The sequence below is a fragment of the Oryx dammah genome, unplaced genomic scaffold, assembly GCF_014754425.2.
Source record: "Oryx dammah isolate SB20612 unplaced genomic scaffold, SCBI_Odam_1.1 HiC_scaffold_11, whole genome shotgun sequence".
NCBI lineage: Eukaryota > Metazoa > Chordata > Mammalia > Artiodactyla > Bovidae > Oryx > Oryx dammah.
In genome coordinates this window covers 33,997,169-34,014,299 of record NW_024070195.1, presented here as the reverse complement: position 1 = coordinate 34,014,299, position 17,131 = coordinate 33,997,169, and the positions used below count along the sequence as shown (strand labels likewise).

The following is a 17,131-nucleotide window of genomic DNA, read 5'->3' as shown; positions in this document are numbered from 1 at the left end:
AGTGTAACCAGTGGGAGGTGGTGTGAAGGCAGGGGAGATCCTGGGGTCACAGGGATCCCAGCTTTCCAGCTTGATTCGATGTCACCCACTGGGAACATGAGGGTCACACGCCCCAGAGCAGAGCAGAATAACTGGAGAGCTTATTAAAAATGGACTCAAAGGTTTTATCCCAGAATGTGCATTTTCAACAAGCTCCCTCAGAACACTGTTGAGCACAGGCCCTTCCCAAAGCACCAGCAACTTTGTGATGCATCATTTTAAAGAGGATGCCCCAGGGACTTCCCTGGTGACCCAGTCGTTAAGAATCCACCTGCCAAGGCAGAGTACATGGATTCCATCCCCGAACAGAGGCGATTCCACATGCCCGACGTGGAGCAACTAAGCCCACAGGCCACAACTACCCAACCCAGGCTCCTCAACAAAAGAGGTCACTGCAATGAGAAGCCCGTGCGCAGCAATGAAGACCCAGGGCAGTCAAAAATCAAATTCAAATAAAGAGGTCCTTGAGAACTGCATTGGGTCCTACAGATCCCGGCTCTGCCCATGGGAGGGAAAATGGGGACACACCCCTGAGGTTTTCTGAGAAGTGCGAGAGTTCTGGCACCTTTTCCCAAGTAGAAAACCAGCCAGGATCCGGGACTACCTCGCCGCAGGAGCAGGAGGCACTGGCAACAGGCTGATCAGGGGATCTGAGAGAGACGGTCTGGGGTCTGTCGGGTCAAGGAGGGCTGATACCTCTACGTGAAAGGGAAGCTCTGTGCTAGGTGAGAGAGAAGAGGTCAGCGCGGCCCCCTCCCATTCTGCTCCTACAAAAGCCTCCGGAAGGAGTCCAAGCAGTTCTCCACGAAGGACCCAAAAGGTCAAGAGCGTAACAATGCGGGGAGTGGGCTCCCAGGTCGGACGCACGCGGTCTGATCCCTGGCCGCAGTTCCTTCTCAGGTAGGACCCCGCCCGGAGCTTCCCCGCCGGTGGGCGAGCCCAGCAGCACGGACTGAGCGCAGTTTCTGTCCAGGGGCCAGAGCCGCCCTCGCCTTCCCCGCCGCCCGCGCCCAGGCAGCCTCACCGCTCACATCCTGCTCAGCAGCCGCCACTGCTCGGGAAGAACCGCTCCGAAGCGCCGCAGCCGGGACACGATCCCTACGTCCGGCTCCCTGTCCTCGCGTCCGCCGCGGATGGTCCATCAGACCAGTGCCTGCGGGCAGGTTCCCGGCGCTCCAGCCGCCGCGCGCCCCTGTCCGCGCCCGGGGGCGCCCGCGGGCGCCCGCGGGCTACCAGCGCCCCGGCCCCACCCACCCGTCCTGCGGAGCCTTCCTTCCCGAGGGTCCACACCTGTGAATTGTTGACGCCAAGGATATGCACGTCTGGGGACCCAGCGCCTCCCGGGCTTCTTTAACACCGCCAGGCAGAAGGTGGGGGTCCTTGCCTCCTCACTCATGGCCCCTTGCCGCCCCCAGGTTCCCCCATCTCTGCCGAAGGCGACTCCTTCCTCCGAGCTCCTCGGTCCCAAACCTTGGAGTCAATTTTAACTCTTCTCTTTTCATCAGCTCCTATACCCAATCCGTCAGCAACTCCTACGGGTTCTCTCTTCCAAATATCTCCAAACTTTGAAGCCAGCCTTTGGAGCAGCCAGTCTTGGGTCGGCTCCCGGTTTCCCAGTAAAGCCCCTCTGCCAAAGCGGGGTTGTGGGTGAAGGAAAGGGTAGAGATTACTACCAGGCCCCAAAAGCAGGGAATTCAGAACAGGAGGGCTCAAAACACCCAAACTCCCTGCTGGGGTAAAAGAGAGCATTTTTAAGGCCAGGTGAGGGCCTGGAGTCCCAGGGTATGGTATGTTCCTGCACAGTTATCTGATTGGTTGATGCTGAGGTAACAGAGCCCTGTGTCAGGGGTTAAGGTTCCAGTAGGTCTGTGGGCCACGTGCTCATGGTCATCAGGTAGTTAATTTCTTCCATTTGGTGGGTGGTGGCTTGAGCATCTGCCAAACAACTCAGAAAGTGGGCAGATACTATTATCTAGGTACTTCAGAGAAGAGCTAAAGCAGAGGATTTGGGAGAGGGGTCTGGCTTGGGTGGTGGTTGTTAGGTCGCTCAGGCTTTGGAACCCCATAGACTGCAGCATGCCAGGCTTCCCTGTCCTTCACCATCTCCCGGAGCTTGCTCAAATTCATGTCCATGGAGTCGATAGTGCCATCCAACCATCGTGTCCTCTGTTGTCCCCTTCTCTTCCTGCCTTCAGTCTTTCCCACCATCAGGGTCTTTTCTCATGAGTCGGTTCTTCACATCAGGTGGTCAAAGTATTGGAGCTTCAGCATCAGTCTTTCCAATGAATATTCAGGACTGATTTCCTTTTTCAGGATTGACTGGTTTGATCTCCTTGCTGTCCAAGGGACTCTCAAGAGTCTTCTCAAACATCACAGTTGAAAAACATCAGTTCTTCAGCGCTCAACCTTCTTTATGGTCCAACTCTCACATCCATACATGACTACTGGAAAAATCATAGCTTTGACTATACGGACCTTTGTCTTTGCTTTTTAATATGCTGTCTAGCTTAGTCATGGCTTTTCTTCCAAGGAGTAAGTGTCTTTTAATTTCATGACTGTAGTCACCATCTGCAGTGATTTTGGAGTCCAATAAAATAAAGTCTGTCGCTGTTTCCATTGTTTCACCATCTATTTGCCATGAAGTGATGGGACCAGACACCATGACCTTAGTTTTTTGAATGTTGAGTTTTAAGCCAGCTTTTTCACTCTCTTTCACTTTCATAAAGAGGCTCTTCAGTTCCTCTTCGCTTTCTGCCATAAGGGTAGTGTCATCTGCATACCTGAGGTTATTGATATTTCTCATGCAGTATTGATTCCAGTTTGTGCTTCATCCAGTCCAGCATTTTGTATGATGTACTCTGCATATAAGTTAAATAAGCAGGGTGAAAATATACAGCCTTGTTGTACTCCTTTCCCAATTTTGAACCAGTCCATTGTTCCATGTTCAGTTCTAACTCTTGCTTCTAGATCTGCATACAGGTTTCTCGGGAGGCAGATAAGGTGGTCTGGTATTCCCATCTCTTTACGAATTTTGCAGAGTTGTGATCCACACAGTCAAAGGCTTTAGTGTAGTGAATGAAACAGAAGATGCTTTTCTGGAATTCTCTTGCTTTTTCTATGATCCAACGGATGTTGGCAATTTAATCTCTGGTTCCTCTCTGCCTCTCCTAAATCAGGCTTGAACATCTGGAAGTTCTTGGTTCACGTACTGTTGAAGCCTAGCTTGGAGAATTTTGAGCATTACTTTGCTAGCATGTGAAATGATTGCAACTGTGCAGTAGTAGGTACTTCACAGAGGAGCTAAAGCAGAGGATTTGGGAGAGGGGTCTGGCCCTGGAAGACCCAATAAGGTCCTGGAGGGGAACACACCCTCCACCTCCACTGTCGCCCCCTCCTCCAAGCCTCCACCACCTCTCTCAGCCTCCCCACAGTCCACCCCCTTTCCTGCTACACAGTCTGGTCTCCAGCAGGGGGACCTGTAAACGCAGAAGTTAGGTCATGACCCTCTTTGGCCAAACCTCCAAAGGCTCCCATCTCACTTGGGGTAAAACCCCCAACCCCCTCAGGGGCTCAGCAGCCCCCCAGGACCTGGCACCTCTCTCACCTCTGTCATCCCAGCTCCTTGAGCCTCAGCGTCTGTTCCGCAGCCACGCTGCCCCTTCCTCAAGCTGGGCATGTTCTTGCCTCAGATCCTTGGCATTTGCTGTCCTCTGGAGCCCTTTTCAGGCTTCCCAGGTGGTGCTAGTGGTAAAGAACCCATCTGTTGATGCAGGACACTTGAGAAACACAACTTCAATCCCTGGGTCAGGAAGATGTCCTGGAGGAGGGCATGGCAACCCACTCCAGTATTCTTGCCTGGAGAATCCCATGGGCTGAGGAGCCTGGCGGGCTACAGTCCATGGGGTTGCATAGAATTGCACACAACTGAGGTGCCTGAGTGGGCAGGAGCCCTTTTCTCCCAGAGCAGTCCCCAGTCACTCCCTGTCCTCCTTCAAGTCTGTTCAGGTTACCTTCCTGACCACCCTCTTCAATGTGGCTTCCCATCCCTGCCACCCTCCTCTGCGTGGTCTCTTCTCATTACCATATAATTGATTAATTTTATTGCATGTCTTTCTCCACCCAGTAGAAGGTAAGTCCCCAAGAAGGCAGACGTTTTTCTCTGTTGACTGCTATATCCCCATCTTCTAGAGCTGTACCTAGCCTGTAGGAAACATTCATCAGGTGTTTGTTGAATGACTGAGAGGATGAAACGAGCAGCTGTGTTTGGTAGCACTTTGTAATCTGCTCAGCCCTAAACTAATCTGATGGAAGCAGGATCTGCAGGGAGCCAGGCAAACACATCATGTCTCACTTCTAAGAACAATTTTCATTTTCCAATGAAAAAAAGTAATGAGTCACAATTATCATTTTTTTTAAATCCAAGGACACAAAGAGAAGGCAAAGAAATCTTAGACTACCTGTGTCCTCTGATGGGCTCAGTACTTAAGATAAGACCATGGGGAAACGTGTGCACAGCTGTGCACCAGCGCTCCCGGCACTTTCTCACACACGGTCACACACGCACCCTTAGGAGGTGGGCCCCAGGGGCCAGAGACCTTGAGGGCGCCCTCCTCACCCTCCTCACCCTCAGTCACACTGTCTGTGGTTCTCGCCTCCCAGGAGGAGCACATGCACATGGAAACACAAAGCATCTTGCTTCCGCCTCTGTGTCCTCAAGAGAAGCAGCCAGCCTCCATCTCCTTAGGGCCCACACTTCCTAGGGGTCTGGCATCCCTGTTCCACCTCAGGCTGAAGGAGAAAGAGGAGAGGGGTATTTTGTCTGTTTCTTCAGATGGGAAACAAGGCCCTGCGATTGATTCTTTGCCCACAGCTGAGGTGGTCAGGATGCAGAGCCAGCCATGGCTGGCCGCTCAGATCCTCGGCTCAGTGCAGAGGCCTGAGTAGGAGGGATGGGGCACTAAGTGACGGGAGCGGGGAGCCAGGGTGGTGTGCAGGTCAGTGTATCCAACTTATGTCCTAGTATCAGGAACAGAAGAGTACCCAGTGCATGACTGCAGTTAGATGAAATGTCCGGAAAGGGCGTGTTTAGAGAAACAGAAAGCAGACTATGGAGAGCTGGGCTGGGATTGGGAGTTGGCTACAGGAAGAATTTAACAGAATTACCCCAGTAATTGATAAATCAAATGGAAAAAAAATTAGTAAGGATATAGAACATTTGAAAACTAAAACTATAACAAATGGCTTGCTCAGTTCAGTTCAGTTCAGTCATTCAGTCGTGTCCGAGTCTTTGCAACCCCATGGATTGCAGCACACCAGGTCTCCCTGTCCTCCCTGTCGCCAACTCCCAGAGCTTGCTCAAACTCATATCCATCAAGTCAGTGATGCCATCCAACCATCTCATCCTCTGTCGTCCCCTTCTCCTCCCACCTTCAATCTTTCCCAGCATCAGGGTCAAATGAGTCAGTTCTTCGTATCAGGTGGCCAGAGTATTGGAGTTTCAGCTTCAGCATCAGTCCTTCCAATGAATATTCAAGACTGATTTCCTTTAGGATGGACTAGTTGGATTTTGCTTGCTAACAAGTATCAATTATTGGGGTAATTTTGTTACATCCTCCCTTTGACAGTGAATTAAAAATTTTTTTCCTATAATTTTAACTATTTTTATTTTGTATTCTGAGACTAGTAGGTGAATACAAGTTCTGAGTGGTATCCTTTTTTGTCCTTATAAAGTTTGACCCACTTTATAAAATTCTTTTGGACTCATATATTTTTACACCTTTTGTTCAACCTTTCTGTATTTCAAATGCATCTTTAGTAAGCAGCCTATATTTACATTTTTAAAAAGCTGATGGTCTGTTAATTAATGAACTTCATCCATTCTTATTTATTGTGATTACTTACAGGTTTGGAAGTTTTTCCTATTATCTTCTTTTGTCCTTTATATTTAGTATACTTCCCTGCCCCACCCCACCCCCACTTCTTTTGTTTGTTATGCTTCTCTTAAGTGGATTATTTTTTAAATATTTCAGTAACTGAAGAAGGCTTGTAGCTTCTTCCCGCATTACATTTTCTTTGTTTTATAATTCCACTAATTTATATATTTTTGGCTGTGCTGGGTCTTTATTGTTTCTCGGGCTTCCGTCTAGTTGCAGCAGTCAGGGGCTATTCTCCAGTTGTGGTGCTCAGACTTCTGGTTGCTGTGGCTTCTGTTATGGAGCATGGGCTCTAGGTGAGCAGGCTTCAGTAGTCATGGGACATGGGCTCAGTAGTTGCAGCTCCCAGGTTCTAGAGCACGGCTCAATAGTTGCTGTGCATGGGCTTAATTGCTCCTCAGCATGTGGGATCTTCCCAGATCAAGGATCAAATCCATGTCTCCTGTACTCTCAGGCAGATCATTCATGCCTGAGCCACCAGGGAAGCCCCTTAAGTGGACTTTTAAGTTGAGAGATAATTGACATGTTACATTTTGTTAGTTTCAGGTATATAATGATATGATACACCTGTGTATTTTGAAATGATCACCACAATAAATTTAGTTCATGCCCATTACCACACATAGTCACAAATTTATTTATTGTGTTGAGAGCTTTTAAGATCTATCCTGTTCAGTTCCGTTCAGTCGCTCAGTCATGTCCGACTATTTGTGACCCCACGGACTGCAGCATGCCAGGCTTCCCTGTCCATCACCAACTCTTGGGGCTTGCTCAAACTCGTGTCTATCAAGTCGGTAATGCCATCCAATCACCTCGTCCTCTGTCATCTCCTTCTCTTCCTGCCTTTAGTTTTTCCCAGCATCAGGATCTTTTCCAATGAGTCAGTTCTTCGCATCAGGCGGCCAAATTATTGGAGTTTCAGTTTCAGCATCAATCCTTCCAATGAATATTCAGGACTGATTCCCTTTAGGATTGACTGGTTTGATCTTGCAGTCCAAGGGACTCTCAAGAGTCTTCCCCAATACCACAGTTCGAATGCATCAGTTCTTCAGCACTCAGCTTTCTTTAAGGTCCAACTCTCATATACATACATGACTGCTGGAAAACCCATAGCTTTGACTATACGGACCTTTGTCAGCAAAATAATGTCCAACTTTAGCAAATTTCAAATATATAATACAGTTTGTTAACGACAGTCACCACTACCAGGACTTAGTCATCTTATTACTGGAAGTTTCTACCTTTTGACCACCTCAACTCACTTCACCCACCACCACACCCCACTCTGAAAGTGAAAGTGAAGTTGCTCAGTCATGTCTGACTCTGAGATCCTTTGGACTGTGGCCCACCAGGCTCCTCCATCCATGGGATTTTCCAGACAAGAATACTGAAGTGGGTTGCCATTTCCTTCTCCAGGAGATCTTCCAGACCCAGGGATCAAACTCAGGTCTCCCGAATTGCAGGCAGACTGTTTACTGCCTGACCATCAGGGAATCCCCCCTCTTCTGGTAACTACCAATCTTTTCTCCATATCTATGATGTCATTTTTTTTCAGATGTCACATATAAGTGATATGATACAGTATTTGTACTTTTCTATCTGACTTAGTTCACTTAGTTTAATGCCTTCAACTTCCATCCATGTTGCTGGGACTGGCTGGATTTCTTTTTCCCATGGTTGAATAATATTCCATTGTACACACACACAATCTTTACCAACAGTTCACAAGGGATCCCTTTTCTTCATATCCTCACCAACACTAGTTATTTCTTGTCTTTTAATTAATTATTTTTTGGTCTGTACTGCATGTCCTGTCCAGGGACTGATCCCAGGTCCATGGCAGTGAAAGTTCAGAGTTCTAACCACTGGACTGCCAGGGAACTCCCTCTTGTCTTTTTGATAACACCCATCCTGACAAGTGTGAGGTAGCATCTCATTGTGGTTTTGATTTGCATTTCCCTGAGTTGGTGGCAATCAGAGGGTACTCTCTAGTTGCTGTGCTTGGGCTTCTGGTTGCCGTGGCTTTTCCTGTCACAGAGCATGGGCTCTAGGTGAGCAGGCTTCAACAGCTGTGGCACATGGGCTCAGCAATTGCAGCTCCCAGGTTCTAGAGCACAGGTTCAATAGTTGCTGTGCACAGGCTTAATTGCTCCTCGACATGTTAGGCACCTTTTCACATACATGTTGGCCATTTACATGTCTTCTTTGGAAAAATGTCTATTCAAATTCTCTGCCCACTTTTAAAAAATATTTTCAATTCAATTCAATTAATTAATTGGCTGCACTGGGTCTTCATTACTGCACACGGGTTTTCTTTAGTTGCGGGGCATTGGGGCTATTCTTCTTGCAGTGCGGGGACTTCTTGCTGTGGCTTCTTTTGTTGCAGAGCACAAGCTCTAGGGCAGTTGGGTATTGTAGTTGTGGCACATGGGTTTAGCTGTCCCGCAGCATGTGGAATCTTCTGGGACCAGGGATAGAACCTGTGTACCCTGCATTGGCAGGTGGATTTTAACCACTGGACCACCAGGGAAGTCTCCTCTACCCCTTTTTAAATTGGACTTTGAAAAGTTGTATGAATTCTGTGTATTTTTTAGATATTAGCCCCTTATCAGATATATGATTTGCAATATTTTCTCCCACTTTGTAGATTGGCTTTTCTTCTTGTTGATGGTTTCCTTTGCAGTATGTTGAAAAGTGAAAGTGTTAGCTGCTCAGTTGTGTCTGACTCTTTGCAACCCCATGGACTTCTGTAGCCCATCAGGCTGTTCTGTTCATGGTATTCTCCAGGCAAGAATACTGCAGTGGGTAGCCATTTCCTTCTCCAGGGGCTCTTCCTGACCCAGGGATCGAACCCTGGTCTCCTGCATTGCAGGCAAATTCTTTACCATCTGACCCATCGATGAAACAAGCCAAAAAAACCTGAGGGGATACATAAAACAATGCTGGCCGAACATTGGCCATCAGGCAGCCTAGGACAGTGATTCCTGAAAGATGGAAACAAGCCAGGTGGAGGACTGCCTGCAGGGTTTCTAGGCTGCAAGCAGGAGGGATCCAGGCTAAGCATGGATCCTTGAGTGGAGGAAACAGAGTGGGGAGTCCAGGGAGTCCAAGGCAGCTAGTCTGCAGGACAGAGCACAGGATAACACAGAGTCCTGGACTTTCAGAGGGTTCTCCATGAAAGTCAGCTGAGGACTGATCAGCACACATTGTGAGCAAACTATCTGAGGTGGGAAAAGAACCATCTGAAAGGAGCAGAGCGAACAAACTTCAGAGCTCCCACAAGCTAGATGTCGTGCCTTTCCCTCCAGCTGGCATGGAAAGCTTTGTGATACATGGCACACTGGGTAGATGATACCAAAGGGTCTACCTCAGTAGCGGGGAAGATTAGGCCCAGACTAGACGCTGCTCACTTCCCTCCTAACAAAGACGTGAAACATAAGCCTCGAATGGATCAAATTAGGTAAATTAATTGCACCCGAGAACAAAGCGCAACAATATTTACTGAAGCACAAAAATATCCAGGACTCCACAAGGTAAAATTAGCAATATTTGGCACCCCTCAAAAATTATGGAATAGAAAGGAGCAGAAAAATATGACCTACTGTGCAGAGAAACATCATCTGAAATGGATTCAGAAATTTATCAGATAATAAATTTGTACACAAGTACATTAAAAGAGTTATTATAACTATTCTATATGTTTAAGAAGTTAGAAGGAAAATTAAACATAGGAAAAAAATTTTTAAGGCCCAGATGGAACTTCTAGAGATATAAACTACAGTTAAAAAAATACATTGGATGGGATTCAAACCAGATTAGATGCCGCAAAAGCAAAGATTAAGAAACTTGAGTAAATAATGATGGAAGCTATCCAAAATGAAACACAGTGAGAAAAAAGACTGAGAAAAAAATGAACAAAGCATCAGTGAGCTGCAGGACAACTTCAAGCAGCCTAGTAGACAGGGTATTGCAGTCCCTGAAGGAAAGAGAAGAGCAGAAAAAATATTTGAGTAAATCATGGCCCAAAATTTTCCAAACTTGATGAAAACTATAAACCCACATTTACAAGAAGCTCAACAAACTCCAAGTGCAAGAAAGTACACCAAGGTACATCATCAAATAGCTTAAAACCAGTGATCAAGAGAAGCTTGTAAAACAAGCCAGGGTAGAAAACATTACACACAGAACAGCAAAGATAAGGATAACTGCAGACCTTTCATCAGAAGCAATGCAAGCTAGAAGACAGCACAGCAACACTTCTAAAATACTAATAAAGCTCAGACTTCCCTGGTGGCCCAGTGATTAAGACTTCACACCGCCACTGCAGGGGCCGCAGGTTCAATCCCTGGTCAGGGAACTAAGATCTAAGATGCAGTGCAGCAAAAAAAAAAAAAAGTTTTTTTTTTTTAATAAAAAAATTTAAAAACCTTAAAAAGAAAAAAAAGTCAACCTAGAGTTCTAACCTAATACTCTGATCAAACTCTGTCTTATCTCTGCTTAAAATTCTTCAGTGATTTCTTCTCAAAAGGTCTGGGTCTTCTGGACACTGAGTTTGAGACGGGATGCTCATGCAGCAGGCTTATGGGAAGGGCTCTGAGCTCACCATCTGAAGAGGGGTGAAGGAAGAAGCACTGGGCAGAAGAGACGCTGAGCTTTGACGCAGCCTCAACAGATGCCTTGCCTCATCCTATGGGGGTGGTCTATAAATGGGATGTCCCTTCCGAGCTGCCCTGAGGTGGGGTGAGGGGGCCAAGCCTTTGTACTCACAGCTCTATCATTGACCGGCTATGCGATGTCCCCCAGAAGGGCACGTGATCTTGGGCATGGCAACTCTCTTGGTCAAGGGCAATTCTATAGAGGGAGTGAGTGGGGAGAGCTGGTCTTCAGCACCGCAGGCAGCCAGGGAAGTGAGTCCCTGGATTCTGAAGGGGATCACGTTATCCAGCTTTCAAAACGTAGATGCAGAGGAAGCACTCTCCTTAGCTCAGCACACAAAGCCCTTCATTCATAACCTGGCACAAGGTCACCCCCAGCGCACCACATGCTGTCTTCTCAGCCTGGAAGTCCCTCCCACCCTTTTCCCTGGCCCCACTCATCAGTTGAGAAATCCCTACATAGTCTTCAAATTACAGTTGAGTGCACTTCCTCCAAGAAGCCTCCTATGATTACTCTTGCAGATTCAGTGACCCTTCTTCCCAGCATGGAGGTTAGGAGCACAGACCCTGTTTGAATTTCAGTTCTGCCACTTGTTAGCTGTGTTTGTGTAACTTAAGGCAAATTACTCCACCTCTCTGCATCTTAGTTTCCTCATCTATAAAATGGGCATAATGACACAGACCTAGAGAACACAGGTGGGAAAGGATGAACTGGGAGATTGAGATTGACATGTATACACTATGACACTATGTATAAAATAAATAACTCATGAGAACCTACTGTATAACACAGGGAATTCTACTCAGTGCTCTGTGGTGACCTAAATGGGAAGGAAATCCAGAAAAGAGACCATATATGTGTATATTACAGCTGATTCACTCTGCTATACAGAAGAAACTAACACAACATTTTAAAGCAACTATACTCCAATAAAAAGTAATTTAAGGACTGCCCTAGTGATCCTGTGGTTAAGAATCCTCCTGCCAATGCAGGGAACACTGGTTCGATCCCTGGTCTGGGAAGATTCCACATGCTAGGGCAACTAAGCCCATGAGGCACAACTACTGAAGCCCGCTCGCTTTAGAGCCCCTGCTCTACAAACAAGAGAAGCCGGCATATCGCAACTAGAGAGTAGCCCCTGCTTGCTGCAACTAGAAAAAGCCCGTGTAGCAACAAAGACCCAACACAGACAAATTAATTAATTAAAGCTAATATATAAAATAAAGTGGGCATAACAATCGTATGCTACCTGAAAGGGTTGTTATGAAGGTTAAATGAATTAACACGTGAAAACTCAGAACAGCGTCTGGCAGGAGTAAATCGCTACTATTATTATTGCTGTCATCACGATTGTTGAAATTAGTGTGCATTTGTTGAGGACAAGAGGGATGGAAGGAAGGGAACTGAGAGAAACAAAATGCAAAGTATGCTCAGGGAATGTTGAGTAATCCAATATGTCCAGAAGGGTATTAATAGCTTCTCTCGGCTCATATTGTGGAGAATGTTTTATGTCACAGTAAGAAGTGTTCATCCCATTTGGTGAGAAAAACAAAGAGAGTTTGTCAACAGATGGGAGAAAGGGCCAAAGAAAGAAAGGTCCGGGTTGAGCCAGGAGGTAGGGAGGTAAGAGTTATAGGTGAGGGATGGTGTTAGAAGAAAAGGGGAGGGGACTTATGAGAGGATGGGTACAGGTGGGGGGAAATGAATTTAGAGGAATATGAATGTATGGAAGATGTTGTGGGAGAATCAGTTGAGGCTGATGGAAACAAGTGAGGAGTGATAGGGACACGCTGGGAGTGGAGAAGATAAAGGGTGATGGGGACAGGTGAGGTTTGTGGGGACAGGTAAAGAGTGACGGCACTACTGGGGGGTGGAGGTCAAGTGAATGGCAGAGGCCAGTGAGCAGAACCTTAGGAGTCGGAGCAGTTGGATCCGAGAGAGAGTCGTAGAGTCGCAGTAGCGGAGAAAGGAGCAGAGTGGAATGTGATGTCAGAGCAAGGACGATGATGTAAGAGCCCGGGGCGGTGAGGAGGTGATGTCAGGGCTGGTGCTGATGCTGGCGGCGCAGTGCATTGTGGGCAGCTCCCCGCTCTGCTGCTGCCGCCGCTGTCGCCCGAGAAGGATCGGGGCCGGGCCGGACCGGGCCGGGATGGTCCCGGTCGGGAGGCCGCCGCCACCGCCGCCCGAGGGAGCGGGCCACCCAGCGCCGCACTGAGCCGCCCCCGTCCCCGCTCCGCCCCGGCCCCGGGGGATGCGCCGCCCCGAGCCGCTGCCTCCGCCGCCGCAGCCACAGCCGCAGCGGGCACAGAGCAGGTGAGGCGAGGCGAGGCGAGGCGGGGCGGGGCGCGGCCGGCGGGCCGGGCGGGGGTCGGGGAGGGGGCTCCTTCTGGGGACCCATCGGGCCTCGGCCTGGCTCAGCTCCCAGTGCAGCCTTCTCCAGCTCCCCCTCCCTGTGCCGGCTCTGTCTCCGTCTCCACCCGAGCTGGGACGTTGGCCTACACAGCCTGGGCCGCATCCCGAGGCCTGGAACGGCGCCCTGCCGCCCGCACTTACCCACGCTCTCCAGCCTGTCCTCCCGGGGTGCTGCTCCCCGCTGCTCTGCCAGTCACGGTCCCTATGGCTTCACTCTCCTGGCATTCCTGACAGTCCTCTCTGCTGTCTCCATAACCCCTCTCCCTTGTCCTCAGTCCCTCCATTCCTCCCAGCAGCCTCCTTACCTACTTCCTCACCCCTCAACGGTGCCCAGGAGCCCCTCTCATAGTCCTGTCCCCTCCTCACCTGTCATGCTTATCCTTCACCTGTCTCTATCCGACGTACCCCCTCCTTTGATCCTGTCTCCCCTTGTCCTTTCCGTTCCCCTCTGCCCCCTTCCACACCTCTCTTCACCTGTTCCCATTACTCCTCACCGAGCTCCCACACTTCTCTTTACCTAGGCTCCCACATTCCTAGGCACACCTGGCTTACACTTGCACAGGTGCACATCAACACCTATATGTGCATATGCCATGATGGGCTCCCAGCCACCTGGGTACACCCCCTACCACACACACACATCATTGGTCCCACTCTCTCATACACACACAGTCGCTGACAGATACTCATAAAACCTCCTCCACAAGCCCTCTCTCACAACACATTTATGCCTCTATACACTAAAGGGTCCTGAGGGGGCAATCATGGGGCAGGCCAGTTCCTTGTGTTGGGTCATCCCACCTTAGCCTGGGCTGAGTGCAGTCCTCTGAAGCAGAGTGGGGAGGCTGGCAGGCAGGGAGAGGCAGGGAACCCTCATTTATCCACTTGCCTCCACTCCACCTTTTCCCACCTCACCTGTTCCTTCTTTGCCTGCCCATCTATAGAATGGGATCAGGACTCACATCATCCTCTTCAGTCTGTAGAATCCACCATCACAGGACTCGGAGGGCCCACCAGAGGTCACCCTGCTTAGTTCCTTAAGGCTCCCTCCCTCCTGGTTCAATTGCTTCTTCAATCTTGCCCTCCACCTGTCTCCTCCACCTTTATTACAGATGGCCCCCTCCTGCCATTGCCCCCATTGCCCTCTGAATACCTGATGCCCCATTTGCCACTTGGCAGAAGGAAGGCAGAAGCCTATTTGATATCCCCACAGTCCTGACACTCTGAAGTTGCGTGGATTGGAGGAAACAGTCAGCTGAGTCATTTGGCAGAAAAAGAGTGGCAATGTTCCTCCCCCTGTAGATCCCTCATGGCACATCCTGACCTGTTGAAGGTAGTTTCCCCACCTTCACTATCCCACACTGCCTGGATGGCCAGACACAGGAGCCCTGGGCAATGAGTCCATCCCAAGTGAACTGAGACTCATGGAGTTCCCGCCCCATCCATAGGTATCCTAGGCACTTTCCTCCTCTCCACATCCCCCACCATACCCAGCCTGAGGAACTTCCTTCCATCTGTGACTGTCCAGGGTCCCTGGGAGGGCAGAGCCATGTGCTTATGAAAAGTGTAGAGGGAAAGAAGAGAGGAAAAGATCCATTCCTGTACTGGGTTGGCAGAGATCTCAAAAAGCCATCTCTTTTGGCCCCTGTCTACACAGAGGCACCTCACCCACTGGCAGACACCAAAGCATATATAAGTACACATGGATACAGATGTACACAAAGACACATAGACACACACACACAGAAAGACACACAAAGACATAAACACACTCACACAGAAGGTACACACACAGACACACACATGCGCACCAGTGACATTTCCCTGGGTAACACTGGCTGGCTTTCCCAGCCCTCGCACTCCTCCTGATATCCAGCTTCTACCTATCCAAAGGTGACAAGAGCTGTGTTCCTTCCTGAGCTGACACAGAAAGGTGTGGGCAGAGGCTCTCTTGTCCACTGTCCATCCAGACCCCCTGCCGCCCAGCATTTCCCTGCCTTCTCTTAGACTGCTTCCACTTCCCCACTCTCCTCACTTCCCCCCAGTTTAGCTCCCTCTCTCCCTCTGAGTGGCCACAGGGCTCCTTACCTCTAAAATCCACATCTGAGTCCATCCCCTGATGTCCACCCCATTGCTCACATCCTTGCTTCTCACCCCCCGTGGCTGTGACCATGGTTTGGGCTCAGCTCTGAGAATGGTGGCAGCCTCCTCACTCAGCACCATCCTCAAGGGGCTGTTGGGTAGCACCTCATTTTCAGATGATCACCTCTCCCACGGTCGATTAGCGCACCCTGTCATTGTGGGGTGGGTCTTCCCTGGGTCACCGTTTGGTCAGCAAGTCTCCCCTTTCAATGAGCCTCAGATGCACAGTTTCCTGGGCACGGCGCGGCATGGAAAATGTGTGGGTGTGGGGACCACAGATCCGATCCCCAAGCTGGTCCTTCTTGGCTCCAGTCTCCCTGCTCAAGCACCCATCCCAGTCTTGTGTCCTCCTCAGTTAGCAAGTCTTCGACACGTTCGTCAGCATCTGTCTCTTTGGGAAACGCTTTCCCCACAGCCTATTCACACATCATTTTCCTCTCCTTTCTCCATCACATGTGTCCCCATTGCTGGCTTTCACATCTCCAGTCTACAGTTTGCAACTCTTTCCCCTTCAATGGCATTTGTGGACTTCTACCTGGGTTTTTACACAATGCTTCCCCCAGTGACCCCTGGAGCATCTACCCAGTGGGCCAGGGAAGGATGCCAGCCAGGAGAATGGAAGTCGCCTCTTCCATATCTGCAAGTGGGTCCCGGGTCCTAGCCCGCCTCCCTCACAGTCCCTCCCCACTCCCCAGGTAGATGGCCCCCTCAGGGCAGGCCCTGCGGACACCCCTCCCTCCGGCTGGCGAATGCAGTGCCTAGCGGCCGCTCTTAAGGACGAAACCAACATGAGTGGGGGAGGGGAGCAGGCCGACATCCTGCCGGCCAACTACGTGGTCAAGGATCGCTGGAAGGTGGTGAGTGAGTGACCCGGCGAGGCAGAGGGAGGGGAGCGGGGAGGATGGAAGGGGAGGGCTTGGAGTCCCGTTAAAACAGGTGCCTGCGGCGGCCCTACCCTAAGAGGGAGGTGCCCCTGAGCTCATTTGCACATGGCTTGCAGGTCGTTCTTTTGCCTACACTTGTGGACCATCGCTTTCTCCCGGTGCCCCCTCTCCAACCCCGCCGTCTCTCACCCCTTTCCCCGCTAGGTCATGTTGGTTGGGCCCAGCCTGAAACAACTCTTGGTTGGATGTCGGAGCGGGAGCTGCAGAGCTCAGGGAGGGGAAGAGGGCGGGGGTGGGGGAGGGGGCTCTTTCTCTGTTGGACCTTGGAGAAGGGCAGTGAGTGAGCCCCTCCTCTTCCGCAGAGGACAGAAAGCCTGGGTTCGGGGAAAGAGGCCCTGCAGGCGGCTCCCACCGCATCCGCACTCCATCTTCTCCATCCACCCTCCTCCCCTCACGGCTTCCTGCGGCAGGTGCAACATGCCGAGACTCCATCTCCCAGCGTGCCTTGCTCCTCCAGCCCAGGACTTCAGGCTGCTCGGCCTGCTGGGAATTGTAGTCCGAGCCTCCTCAGGGCTTTGGGCCTCGGGTGGGAGGGAGATGCGTGAGGGTCCAGGCAAAGGCAGTGCAGTGTGTGCTGAATGGGACTTACTGTAGAAATACTGATTTGTTGTTGTTGTTGGTAACGCGGGAATCTTTTAGTTCCCCAACGAGGGATCGAACCTTGCCCCTCGGCAGTGGAAGCACAGTCCTAACCACTGGACAGAGGGTGGGGGCTCTACTCACCAGAGGTGCAGGGTTGAAAGGGGAGTGGGGCGGCCCGATTGCCCTGCAGGTTATCATGGCAACAACGCCCGTGGACTGGTTTGCCAGTGGCCCAGGGAGAAGGGCAAAAGCTACATCGAGTTGTCAGAGGTGTCCCTGGGACACGGAGCAGGGGGTGAGAAGGGAGCTAGAGAAGCCAGAGAACAAGGGAATGGGCTGTCTGTGTCCCAGACGGGGCTTCTTGAGAGGGAAAGGGAGGGGACAGAAATCAGGAGAGGAGGATCCAGGGCAGGAATCAAAGGA

The 17,131-nt window shown here is 50.2% G+C and overlaps 2 protein-coding genes across 2 annotated transcripts in view; one reads left to right on the top strand and one right to left on the bottom strand.

Annotated features, from left to right (window-relative positions):
• Window positions 1–1,181, bottom strand: part of DNPH1 (2'-deoxynucleoside 5'-phosphate N-hydrolase 1) — a 1,996-nt gene extending 815 nt beyond the window's left edge. The window contains exon 1 of the mRNA XM_040249046.1: window positions 1,064–1,181. Within this exon, the coding sequence (XP_040104980.1) occupies window positions 1,064–1,181 (118 nt within the window). The remainder of the gene's footprint in view (window positions 1–1,063) is intronic.
• A 14,714-nt stretch (window positions 1,182–15,895) lies between these two features.
• The window catches only part of TTBK1 (tau tubulin kinase 1), a 35,349-nt gene continuing 34,113 nt past the window's right edge, over window positions 15,896–17,131 (top strand). The window contains exon 1 of the mRNA XM_040249045.1: window positions 15,896–16,039. Within this exon, the coding sequence (XP_040104979.1) occupies window positions 15,932–16,039 (108 nt within the window). The 5' untranslated portion in view covers window positions 15,896–15,931. The remainder of the gene's footprint in view (window positions 16,040–17,131) is intronic.